The 13,612-nt window shown below is 35.2% G+C and overlaps 1 protein-coding gene across 2 annotated transcripts in view; it reads left to right on the forward strand.

The window, feature by feature from the left end:
* The window catches only part of Syt1 (synaptotagmin 1), a 34,890-nt gene that overhangs the window by 4,868 nt on the left and 16,410 nt on the right, over positions 1 to 13,612 (forward strand). For both annotated transcript variants that reach the window (XM_076778162.1, XM_076778161.1), the window contains exons 2-3: positions 11,982 to 12,099; positions 12,204 to 12,329. In XM_076778162.1, the coding sequence (XP_076634277.1) occupies positions 11,985 to 12,099; positions 12,204 to 12,329 (241 nt within the window). In that variant the 5' untranslated portion in view covers positions 11,982 to 11,984. The remainder of the gene's footprint in view (positions 1 to 11,981; positions 12,100 to 12,203; positions 12,330 to 13,612) is intronic.

Raw genomic sequence — 13,612 nt, forward strand, 5'->3', positions numbered from 1 at the left:
TCTAAAGTTCAACGTATTATACATAACTGAATTTCTCTTCTTGTTAGCTATAATAACAATGTGTAATCACCTTCGAAATAATAATTTTGAAATGTCAAGAAGTAAGAGAAATTATTGTATAAACTTTATATTCTCCAAAATATATTTGCTTACAGAAATTTTATCGCTCGCCCTGGATATGGTTCTTTCATAAACAAATTAACTAAAACAATAGAAGTCGTTTAAAAATTAAGGTCGTATAATTTGGAAACGAATCGGAACGTTACCTGTAAAATCAATGTGAGGTAAATTTTTATCAAAACTTTTCCTCCGAGGAAATCAAATCAAACAATCTGGTAACTGCATTAGTCGAACGTGCACGCGTACCTGACAAACTGCAAATTCTATTTTCTCAAAACATTTTGCAGAAAAATATCGATCCGTCGGTTTTAATTTCAGAAATAAATGCTTCCATAATAATTTGCAAAAATAGTTGCAAACAGGTTTATTCGCAGTCTGTTAATTGAACTCATCAGTGACGCAAAATGTGATATATCGATCTCTCAATACACTTGTACATACTGTCACGCACGCTACTTTATCTTTATTATGTCAGCAAACATGGATCAATTTCTGATATCAGAAAAAATGACATGGGAGTTAGCTTCTATAACTCAGTACTTTTCAAACATTTTCCACCTATGAAACTTATTAATATAACGAAACTTTTAACCATATCCAGGATTATAAAATTTCCAACCATGAATTCCAAGAATGTACACGGCATGATGCATCATTTTTCATGGACAAATTAATCTTTTTTATAATTGTAATCACCGTACGAGTATATTTTTTACGTACGGATAAAGTATTCTATTATTTCAAAATAATGAAAAGCACATTTTATACTTTTTAAATTTTCTACAACCAAGATTTAACCCTTTCTTGCAAGTTGTCGATTCGATTCAAATCCAGTTTTAATCCAGCTTTGCACTAAATAGCTTTTCTGTGAAAGAAGTTTGAGGAATCTCGAAACAACCACTCCTCTACACTTGAAATTAAGAAATTTTTATATACTCTCCTTTTTGATATACAATTGTATATAAGATTGGGGATATTTTTATTTGTAATTCCAATAATCATGATTTCGTAACGACATTAAAATTAAAATATCTCCTAAACTAATGACTTCTCGACACAAACAGACGAATACATTTTTGTAAAGAATGCCAAGTCCAGCCTTAACAAACGCAAATCACACGGTGTCACAATCTGGACTCCGATGTTCGCGACCATCTTCAATTATGGGTGTAATGACATGGAACGCCGTTCGTCGGTGGGATGGACGAACGGTTTAGAGACCAGACGAGAAAGTGCACGCGATTACTTTGATTAAAGAGTGTTTCTTCCTGAAGGAACATCCGCCCTTCCTTGCATTTTGTTTCATAAACGCCCAACGCTTTCAGAATGCGCCCCTCAATAAGTATTTTATTCACGAATAACCATATATTCATTTGCAAACTAGTTTTTATCCACGGTTCCGCTTGTCTGGATGAACGAAATCATAATAATAAAAACATTTATCTGCAGCGTAGCATACAATATTCGTAAACACTCCTTGGAATTTTATTTGCAAGAAAATTATAAAATATTTTCTAGTAAAAGTTTCGATCATTTTTGTCGTTAGTTTATGGCGTCCGTGTTCTTGGAAATAAAATTATTACCGTTTAGGGAAGGAAACGATTATTTAATTCTCCCACGGGAACAAATTTTAGAAATATTTTTTAGACCCAAGTCGTTGAAAAAAGCTGTGATATCGGGTGGGAAGATAGTATTAAATGGTGTCTGAAATTCGGAATAACAGGTGTAACAGTAGGTAGATACGAACAAACTATGACACGAAAAATTGTTACAGATAAGGTGGGGAGAATCTATTCCTAGATAAAGGTTTAAATGGCCTCTAACTAATTGTTCCCGAGCGCGAAACACAAAACGTTCGCGAAAGTACGTTTTACACTGAGAGTTAATATTAAATTCCACGCGATAATGGACGCCCGGAGGGAAATGCGTTTAATCTCGACTCTGGGCCCTCGAGTGGCTCGGTTTAGCAGCCCTGACATTGATTCTTCAACTAATTATAAATTAAATCCAACCGACCAGCGAGGTTGTTCCTCGCGATGGATATAGATGCTACAGGAAATCGCGACAACGGTTTGAATAATGTCAAGTGCTCTTCTTTAACTACCCCGGAAAACGGGAAAGAAGAAAAGTAGTTCCTGGAATTAAATTTTCTCCGAGCACCTTCAATTGTGCCTTCGATAATACGGTTCTTGCGGCTTCTAACGGTTCTTCTATGTATTTTACGTAACAAAGATTCTGTATGAAATACGATCATAATTAAAGTTTTCGAAACTCGCGAAAGTATTCCGCCCCCACTTTCGACGGAAGTTCAAACTCGCGCTTCCAGGCAACGAGGAAGCAAAGAAACTTTCGTAAAAGATTCCAGCAATGTGCGCCGATAGTTCGGTGCGTGAGCTCCTTTTACAGTTTTACGACCAAAATCGAAAAGTTACAATGTACCTGGACACAGTTTCATATTTCCTCGTTTTTTCGTTGCGTTTCTGTCGGTGATCGCTGAATCTCTTCCAATTACGATGTCTGTAAAGTGAAAAATTAGTCGACGGTTGCTTCGAAATTCAATCTCAGAGAAAACAAAATAGAATGAAAGAACCCAAAAGTAAGACAGAAAGTGCTGGTGGATAAAAGATCTGATGGCGCGTTTAAATGAAGAGCAGATCGGAAGAGCAGGTATTTCTGAAAGATTGGAATTATAATAGCGAGATGATATATAGAAAAAAGAAGCCTGGAATTAGTGCCAAGGAAGAAGAATTATCGGAGCTTAAAAATACACGACGCATTGTGGAATTCCCTCGAGCGGATTCCTTGGTCTAAAATTAATTTATAATTATCAATTGTGAACCCCCCAGATCGTGCAACTCTTTTAATCGTACTGGTAATTCTACCTGTTCGAAAGAAAATGGCATTGGACGGAAAAGTAGAATGCATCATCGAGCAGTTATTCGGTACGTTGACCATTAATCGAACTGTACGCATCGTTTGGTCCACAAAATCTTCGAGACGATTTTCTTCGATGAATATTTAACTACCGTCGAAATTCATTTACGATCGTCATTAGTACTAACGACAAAGAGCCACCGAAGCTTGGCCATATTCATATTATAAAACTGCTGCGAGGAGACCTGAGACTCAGCGCTTAAATCCTATTGACAGATACCCCTATTGATTTTACAAACTCCCCCAGTATACAGGGTGAACCAGCAGAGGCAGAACATCTTAATGTCCTGAATATTTGAAACGGGGGTTAAAAACACTTATATATCGACTATAAATATATCGCAGGTGATCGTAAAATGATTATTTATCTTCTTGTATAGTGTAATAATACATTAGCTACGAGATTAAATAAAAATTTAAACGACAATAAGTACATTTATAATTAGTAAACAAATTAATAAATTTGAAATTTCACGATTTTAATATAGTCGAACTCTTTCAAAATTCAGATTTCTCCGGTTTTTATTTTATGGGGTTGTTTTGTTTTCTCGTTTGGCTTACGGAACGTCCAATATCAAATAGGAAGTTCTCTGAATAACTATGAATATACAGCTTCTTATTATTATTTTAAAAGATGAAAATATTACAATGTTTACTAGAAATATTTAGTAGGCCATCGAGTTGCTCCTTCTATTTATCGATACGAAAGATCTCGAACGTCACGAGGCACGCGGAAACCTGTTTCTTATTCCCAAGTTTCTCTCCTCCATGGAGTTCACTAATTATCGCGAATTCGTAAGTCAAACATAATTAGCGTGCTCAGCGAATTCGAAGCACGTTCAAAGCTCTATTTATTCTCCAACGTTTGCTGTACTAGGATCCCATTACAAGTTGTTCGACGTTAAATCGTGCATTTTCTTCCTCCTGCCGTTGCTTTACGTTCCATTGAATCGAAAGCACAACAGCATCTGCTACTTCGACTCGCAAAATCTAATAAAGTAATAACTGGCACGTGGAAGATTCAAACAATTCTCAGGACTATAAAACATTCGTAAGTTTTTTAGCTAGCAATCCCTTTTCGACAAAAAACAGGTCCTCAATTTTAACGAAACTTTTAGAACTTGCCATAAAAAGTTAGAAATTGCTGACTCAGAAACGAACGAGAATATCGACATAATTTTTCTTTAATTAAATAAAAAGAAAAAAAGACGATTTCTTTAATTATTTTGATAGCACTTATCAAATAATATATTCTACTGTAAACCTTTGACTTGTTTTAAATTTTCCAATGTCCAAACTCTTTCTTCCCACAAAAGATAATAAAATCTTTTCAGTGCACATAGCTAGCGATAAAATCAATCGAATGTCTTATTTCGTTCATATTTTTATAAGATTAAAATCAACACGTTGCATGTACAAACAAATTCAAACAAAATTAACGCTTATTAAGTCGATGGTCTCGCGAGAAAAAGTGTTAACAACAACGAAGTGTGCACGCGTAACGATTAAAACGACGATATAATTGAGAAATCGATGCAATTGTTCCGGAACTTACATAGGGACAGCGATCGTGACGAGAAACTATCATTACGACTAAGTGGTTTACCGATCCTCGGAGGGTTGAGCGACACGTGAAACCCTGGAAACATGACATCCTTTCACGCCCACGCACATGTAACGCGATGCAGCAGCTAGGAGTTATACACGCTTCGTTGCCATAAAAATTCGCAATGCATTCACTGGTCCGAAGAAAATGCGTTTATCTCGATGAAACGTTACGCACGATGCGAGCCAATACGTTACTCTCTCGCGATACTTAAACTTCCGGTTCTGTTTCTAATCTAGACGAAACTATTGTCAACTCTAAGAAGAAATTTTCTTGGAAACATTGGTTAGACTTTATAAACATTTTTTATTCACGATTAGGCTGAGTTCTTTTCGAGAGATTTAAAGTTTTCACGAAAAAGTTTATGGGTTGTATATTACAAGATACTTGTTACTAGAGACAATAAAATAGAAAAATTTTATATGTGATGTATATAATTATTCTGGCTCAAATTGTGGAACTATTCTGAAGACAGAACACGAGGAAATAAAATTTTAAAAAAATACGCAATCGTTCATTCAGTCGTTTCCGAGAATGTCACTGTGGTAAGTGCGGGGAAGTATTATATGCGTGGGCGACGCGTGTCTGACGTCAATTTATCATTCGCACGACGATAACGATTATTTTGTTCGACGTACAGTTGTACTCCGTTGCTGTGTTATCGAATTTTATCGGACACCAACGTCGTATTACGAGCGAGAAGAAATAGCAGGGGGAGAGTAGTATGTAAAATCGTAACCGTGACTTAATACTAGCGTTTTTTACGTTTCAGAATATGAAAAAATGTTCCATTTTATTTTATCACTCCGAATGACAATTCCCCGTGCTCCGTTCGAAAGAAATATTTTCAATTGTTGATGTTCGACCGATTATATCACGGTATTCTTTTATTAAATATTGGAAACGAAATTTAACTGGCGTATGAAAACCCTCTGATGATAAAGAATAGCACATTTTTTTTTAATCACAAGAATATAATGATTTTTATTTACATAGGCTGAAGATTACTCGAATTTTAGTACAAATGACTTAAATTTAAATACTTCAATCACGGTTTACAAGTATTTTAATTTGTTCTTGGTTCTCTTCTTTAATTGCATCATTAATTATACTAATAATTTCACGTGTACTATTTATTATCTGTGTGTGTTTAATTTTCTCCTATTATTAACGATGTTACACATATACACAATTTGATCCAAATGTTGTTTTAAATATAATAAACTGTTGAATTTAAATTTAAATTTAATTTTCTCCTATTTGCGTTTGGATTGAAAGTACTCCAATTTAAACGTTTGATCGAAATTTAGAAAGATATTTAACCGATTTTATCCATAACTTTCGTTGACGCGCTCCCGTAGTGGAAGAATCACTGAGCGAAGTAGTAAAACCTTATCAATGTCAGACCCGGCGCACGCAGATGTGACAGGTTGACGAGCGTCCTCCGCACCCAACGATTTCTCTTCCACGGTTCCCTTTATTCCACGCGCTTCATCGACGCTTTAAAAAAAAATCCGATTTCCCTTGATCGTCTCATAATATCAGTTCTTCCGTGCAACGTCATTGTGGAACGCTGACGCAACTGAACAGATACGTACAACTTGATATTAACTCCATTAACTCTGAGTACACTATAAAAAGAATTTCTCACAGTCTCCCACGTGAAAGCCACTGACTTACACTCAACAATTTCATTCGACTGATGATGATACAAAATTAACTTTTCCGGAAATAAATATTTACCTTTGAGACAACGACTCCCAAAAGCTTTCTTTTAGGCGATAATAAGAAAAGAAGATTAATTTCGCGTTCGAGACGGGGAGCTTAAAATGATAGATAAAAAATAAACTCAAGGAAGTTGTTAAATCATTAAACTGAGAATTTTTTAGCAGATATAAAAGAAGTCCGTCCTCAACAAATTTCGATTCAAACTAAAAATAGTTTTTTCCAACGAAGAATTCCTAAATATCAGTTACTGTTGGGGCTGTTACGCGAGAGTTCCCCCTAAAATGATCGGTCCGTGACGTGATACGATTGCAAAGGGTCTGATAACTATAAAGCGAAGGGAAGAACTGCCCATGGGGAGAAATAGATACACACCACAACAAAACTATAAGACACAAAGTTTGGAGAAGTCCTATTTAAGGTAGAAATTCCTTCTTTCGTTCGTAATGTTATTGGTTATTGGTTCTACGAAATAATACATTTTCAAGAACTTGGACGAAGAATGTAAATATGCTACTTAATTTACGACAAAACTATAAGACAATGTTAAACCGATAAATTAAACGTTAAATAGGACTGAAATTAACTTAATTAATAACTCAAGAGACAATGAGTATTGGGTGAAAGAGATTTTCGACATACTGGGTTATAATTATTTAAAAAAAAAACTCAAATCACGTTGAAAAAATATCTGAACGATCGTCTGAGAACAACTTGAGAGGAAGAAGATTTATTTTGAAGCACGTTACGAATTCGATAAAAAATATAGACGAATGCTATTAGAAAACCATAAAAGTTAATTATTCATAGAAAATACTGCCTGTTTTATAGTTTTGTTGCAGTCGTTTTCGAAGTAATCTGTTATAATTTCTATAAAACAATGTAAACAGTATCTTTGTATATCTGTATATAAAATCTTTTTTGAATAATACTAAAATACCAGTGTCTTACGATTTTGTCGAGGACTGTATGCTAGAGGAAAAGAAAGGGAGGAAAGTTATGGCGTCCCTACAGGCCCGCGAGCTGAAATAATTCCCATATATTCTCCCCACGAACCCGCCGTTTGCGTTCCCCGGTTTCTTGCTCCCCCTTTTCAAGTCGTCCGTGATCTTTCTCGCGCCGCCATAATCTTTTGCGTCCCCTGTCACATCTGCTTCATAACCTTCTTTCCCTAATACACACCCACGCAACCTTTCCCAAAGGCGAACACTCCCGCGTCACTCGTATTTCTTCCACTTTCTCGTCCAGGCTGACATTTCGCGCACGAACGAGACTCCCCGCAAAATCCTGTTACTTTTCCCTGCGCTGAAATTCATTCTCCTTTGAAATAAGTCTTTACGTTTCGAAGAACATTATAGAGAAACATGGGTATTAGAAAGACCGATATCAGGGGAGGAACTACACTACTTGGAATTTATCGACGATGTCGAGCATGAAATATAGAATTATTAGTATATTCTCTAGTCGAGACTCTTTCACGGGCGGATTAAGGTTTCTTTCAATTTCAAGTAGGTATTTTACTTTATTTACGTTAAATTTTAACTTTGATTTGAAATAGCCTATATTTTCCGTTGAAACTTGGGAGTTTTTTCAAGTTCAAGTAGATATTTTACTTTATTTGCTTCGTGGCCTATTTTATACCTAATATTTTCAGAAATTAAATAGCCTACATTTTTTGTCAAAACATAGAGAATACAAATAAAATTTCGTTCGAATTAGACAAAACTAGTAGGAGTTATAGGGATATCACAAACATACAGATTTTGTATTCTATTACATTTTAACAATTCTGAATGGCAAATCGAGTATAATTAAATTCGAATACTCTAAATAATTGAACTTTGTCCAATAAAGATAAAAATCATTTTTAAAAATATTTTTGATTTGTTCGTTAGACGTATTAGAATTGAGAGGGAAATGTCGGAAATACTCCCATTTGGAACAGAATAGACAACACGTTGAGATATGTCAAGGTTTATCGAGTATTGTATACAAACAGATTGATATAGTGGTAGTACAGTTTATGATTAAGCATTGGTGGAGTATAAAGATATGGTTGACATAACTTGGAAACGAGGTCGAATAGAGCACACGTTTATCAACTTGATGTTTAATGAACTTTTATCATTGTTCTTGCATCACGCAGAAACGAGTCTTAGATGTTGCGTACACACTGTATATATTTTAAAATATAACCAAACCGATAATTTACGATATAGGACTCCCTCGTTAAAACGTCGCGTTTGTACCTCGATAAAGGTCGGGATAATAAAACGTGTTTTTAAAACGAACCTTAATGTCAATTTTTTAATAACGTTATTGACATTAAGATTACAGAATACCAAGTAATTCGCCGAACTATTAAATACTAACTTGTCACATGTTCTTGATGTCAAGTTTCACAATTATGAGGCTACTCACTCGTCATCGAGTCATTGAAATTAACACATTTTTACATTCACGAGGTATTCGTAAAACAAATCTATTACTTTTCGTGACCATTCCTTTCACGTACAAATTTAAATGAAATTAAGTAGTATAGGTTTGAAAAATGATTTGATATTAAATCGTACGTCATGAGGTTAAAATTTGAAACAGTAGCTCGATGCATTTTGCTTCTGGATGCAAGTGGCCTAACATCTACCGACCGTCTTAGAAAGAATTTTTATTGCAGAAGGTTACTATTGATTCTTGTCTGAGACCTTCCAGAAGTCGCATACTCTATATAACAATGACAGATATAGACGTCTGGCCGCTACACAGCAGTGGAAGGTTGTTTAAATTAGAGCTGCACGAAATCTAATCCAATTAAGGATTAACAATTACCATTGTAAAATATAACTGTAAACCACGATTGTTAATTGCTACCGACCACAGATAAATGCAATCGAATGGCTGCAATTATAAATGTAATTTCGAAACCTAATCGAGACTTAGGTTTGAGGTTTACATTTTTAACACTTTGATCGAACAATTGGAAAGAATGTACGTTTTATTTTTATAACTCGTGCCTAAGTATATGCATACGAGAATCGCTAACATTTAATACATTTTTAGAATTGTGTATTTAATATTTGTATTCTTGCAATTATTGGAGTAGCTTTCCAATAAAAGGCAACCAAGAAATTTTCTTTGTATGTCAATTAAAGAATTCCTCTGCGGTTCAATACCCCGAAGGAATCGGAAAAATAGAACCCGGAAATGTCGGGGGTTGAAGCAGGCAAGAGTTACGCACGCAATCACCGAGGGCAATATTCTTATCGATTCACGAATAAAAAACTAAACGACTTGATTAGATTTAACGAACGAATTTCGAGGCAAACGTTGTTGAAAACATTTAAGCTAGCAAACGTAACTTACAACGGCAGTACTTTTAATTGGCGACTTTAACAATACTCTATAATTCTTTTTCTATTGCTCAGAATTTACCTAAGTTACCAAATTTCTTTTCACAAAATGATCAAGAAAATTTTTTTCGAGCCATGATAGCCATTTCTGGATTAATAAATTTCTCTAAAAATTAAAAAAAGAATTTATTCCACGATAGAAGACCCAGTAACACGAATCGAGGATTTCCTCGAAGTGGGGCAAAGTAATAGAAATAGTATCGTTTTAACTATCGATAATTGAAAGAGAAAATTTTGTTCGCGATTCGACGTTCGTGTTCCGATACTTCAAAGGAAATTGCTTTCCTTTCGCGTAATTTTTCACATTTATTTCCCATCGGCTTTTATCGCGATAATTAGTCGACAATTTTCACTCGACGGAAAGCAGGCCTTTCCGATATAATAATAACGCCTGTACAGACGACGTGCATTTAAATCACGCGACTCGACGTCGCACGCAATCGCCACGATACGCGTGCAAACGCAATCTACGAATCCGGAAACGCGTCGTTGATTGTAAAACCTAACAGTGCTCGTGGAAACACCGTGGCTCGCGTCCCTCGTTTATGGTTTGCAACAGGGAATTCGATTCTGCCATGACCGCAACAAAAATTAAGCCGCGCGACGCATAATTCATTGGAATTTTTCACGCAAACCCGCGACGCGAGTTCGCCAACTCGCAAACTATTATCAGGATTCCGATCGATTATGTTCTCGTGATCTTGTGTTCGTATTATACATTCGAATTGGTGAAACGTAATTTCAATAAAATCGAAACGTAAGATACCATTACACGTTACGAACAACGATTTTTAACAGTGAAAATAATCCTGATTTTAGATCATTAACAAAATTCGATTTATTTTTATAATAATTTAAACACATTTTGTATTTCTTCCATCAATAATACATAATATGAAATTACAGTTGAAAGAACTGAAAATAAAACAGATTTAAATCTGCAAGCAGTGTATGTGTCAAATCTGTTTGTTCGTAAATTACTTCAGAATATGAAACACCAAAAATAGCGTTATAAAAAAGTAAAGAAATCGATAAACGTGTTGTAATCGAAGAGAAGGAAAGAGACAACGAACTGATTGCTTTGAATTTTAATTAAAGAACCGATAACGAACGCAAGGCAATTTTGCTTCGCGAGACACTGTTTGTATTTTTAAATGACGCGGATATGTTGCTTTCGAAATTGAAAATAAACTCGATTTACTCACGTTGATCCGCGAGATTTCATATTTCGAAAATGCCTCGACGACAGATTTGAATCTAGTTTTTTTTTATTTTTTATCGATTAAGAACGCAACAACGTAAAACTGGATGATAAGTTATTTATTGTTCTCCCAAAGAACGTTATCTTGATGGTGAACTTCGCACGAAAGAACGTTGCTGCTTTACGAAAGAATGCTATTTTTCCTGAACACAGTCCGTGACACACTTAAAAATAGATTAAGAGGGGTGGCACTTTCATATAAATATTTCACTTGGAAAGTTTATCGAAGAATGTGCTCGGCTATTTAAGCTAAACGCAATATTAAATCGATTATGAAAAACAGAAGTTGGAAAACGTGTAATTGAGAATTATGTCTAGTAAATATATAATTAATCACTTTCGACGGTATTTTTTTGGTTTCGTATATTTTCTACATTCTTGAATAAAAAAAATCACTGACACGGATATTTATCGAGAGTTCATCAGTACATTTTGCTTTTGATCTTCTTTGGCGAATGCAAAATTAACGAAATCCAACACTAACTTTATTAATGGTTACATAAAGCACCCCATTTTCACACGTGTTCACACTTTCCTTCGTATTTAAATATTGAATAAAAGTTATTGAGAAAGTTTTGGCGCACATATGGCCGCACAATGGCGCTTTACGGGAGAGTACTGGTCGACCGTAGGGGAACCCCCAAGTGAAGCTCGCCACGCGGTCACGGGGAATCTCGTGCGTTTTTAAAGAAACAGTTTTATCAATTTCGCTGTATGATTCATTGACTTGAATAAATTACATTCTATATTATTATCGGGCCACAAAAGTATCGCGTTGAATTAGTCTCCATCAATTTTTTGTCCCGTCCCCTTAAATTTCTGGCCTAAAATCGCCGCTGCTAACGAGCACACATCTCCGAATGAAAAACGGAATTCTCTAGCGACGGAAGCGCGTGCTGAACATTCTCGTTTCTTTTTCTTGGCTCAGAAAATGCCTGCCGTAAAGAGGGAAGCGGAGAAGGTGCCGGAAGAGCCGGTGCCGGTGGATGAGGTCGTCGAATCGACGTTAAACACCTTGATGAGCACAGACATGGAAATAAAAGAAGGTAAACGGATGCTTTGCTACCATTTTCACGTTTCGATGTTTTCGCAAAAGTCGCGTGAATTTTTTCAGCGAAAACCCGCGACTAACGATTCGCTTGTTTCGCAGGCACAGATGCGGAAGTAGTCACCGAGAGCGCAGGTAAAACGCTCGAAACTAAAATTGAAGACCTCGGAAAAGAGCTCGCGGAAGAGATGGGAATACCAACATGGGGCCTCGTTACGATCCTAATAGGTAAAAGCAACACCGATTACGAGTAACTTTTCTGCATCAGTAATCGAGTATTATCGAAAACAAACAGTTTACACGTTTACTGTTACACGAATTAGGCGATCCAACGTTTCTCCTTCCCCGAGCTAGAATAGTTTATTTCTTTCTGATTTAATCGACCTTTTCATCTTACAAAATAATAGGGTCAGTTGCTCTAGTATGGAATACGTTCCTAATTTGGAACACCGCAATATTAGAGCAATTATCGTCATTTGTTGCAACTAGCGTGCATATGCTCGAATTTCAAAGCAACGTTCGTAATAGAATATTCAAGAAAATATCGCTGTCTGAGTTCTTGCAAGGTGTTCCTTGACCTAATATTATATACATAATAAGGTAAGTGCATCAGCTTTGTGTCAGCTCAATCAAATCAAATTTTCACAGCAATTGTCGAAATTATGAATTTCTATCTCGTAAACATAAAACAAGGAACAATGATCTGTCTAATATGAAATACCTGAACAGGCTCGATATGCATTATTTCATATTAGGGACCATATACCTCTGATTCCATTTTTATTACATAAAACTTAATGTCGTCTAACTTAAAAAAAAATTGGACAAAAGAAGATATGTCTAATGCAGTTCAAGCGATTATAAACAAAAAAATTGGATTTCTGAAGACGGAAAAGATATACTCGGTTTCTAGAGCAACATTATTTCGATTTGTTAAACAAATGCTTTTGATGCTTTTTTTAATTTATTAGAAAGTGAAAAAACATTAATATCCTGCAAGTAGAATATTCAATTGTGATGAAACAGGTCTAACTATCGAAAATTCTAGCAATGAAAGAAAAAAAAACAGATTGGTTCACTCATATCAGCAGAAAGGGGAAGTCTAGTTACTACAGTAATTTGTATGAGTGCTAGTGGAATTTATGTACCTCCAATGATAATATTTCCTCGTAAAAACATGAAAAATGAATTGAAAAATTGTGCTCTTCATGGAACCATATTCGAAGCACACCTTTCTGATTGAATTTAGATAGATATCTTTATTAATTGGTTTAAACACTTTGCAGAACACGTTTAAGCCTACCAAAAATCTAATTCTACTAAATTTAATACATTATGCTATTCCATATAGTATTCCATATTACGAGCACTATGAGCCTAATATGAACAATTAAGACCTCAGTGAAAGAAGTAAACATTTCCTAAACCGTTATTATATTTTAAATTTGACTGTTACCAGTCAAAAGAGCATAAAATATTTAAGTTTTTATAAAAGTTCTGCAAGCAAGTGA

This window comes from Colletes latitarsis, chromosome 11 (assembly GCF_051014445.1).
Source record: "Colletes latitarsis isolate SP2378_abdomen chromosome 11, iyColLati1, whole genome shotgun sequence".
In the NCBI taxonomy this organism is placed as follows: domain Eukaryota; kingdom Metazoa; phylum Arthropoda; class Insecta; order Hymenoptera; family Colletidae; genus Colletes; species Colletes latitarsis.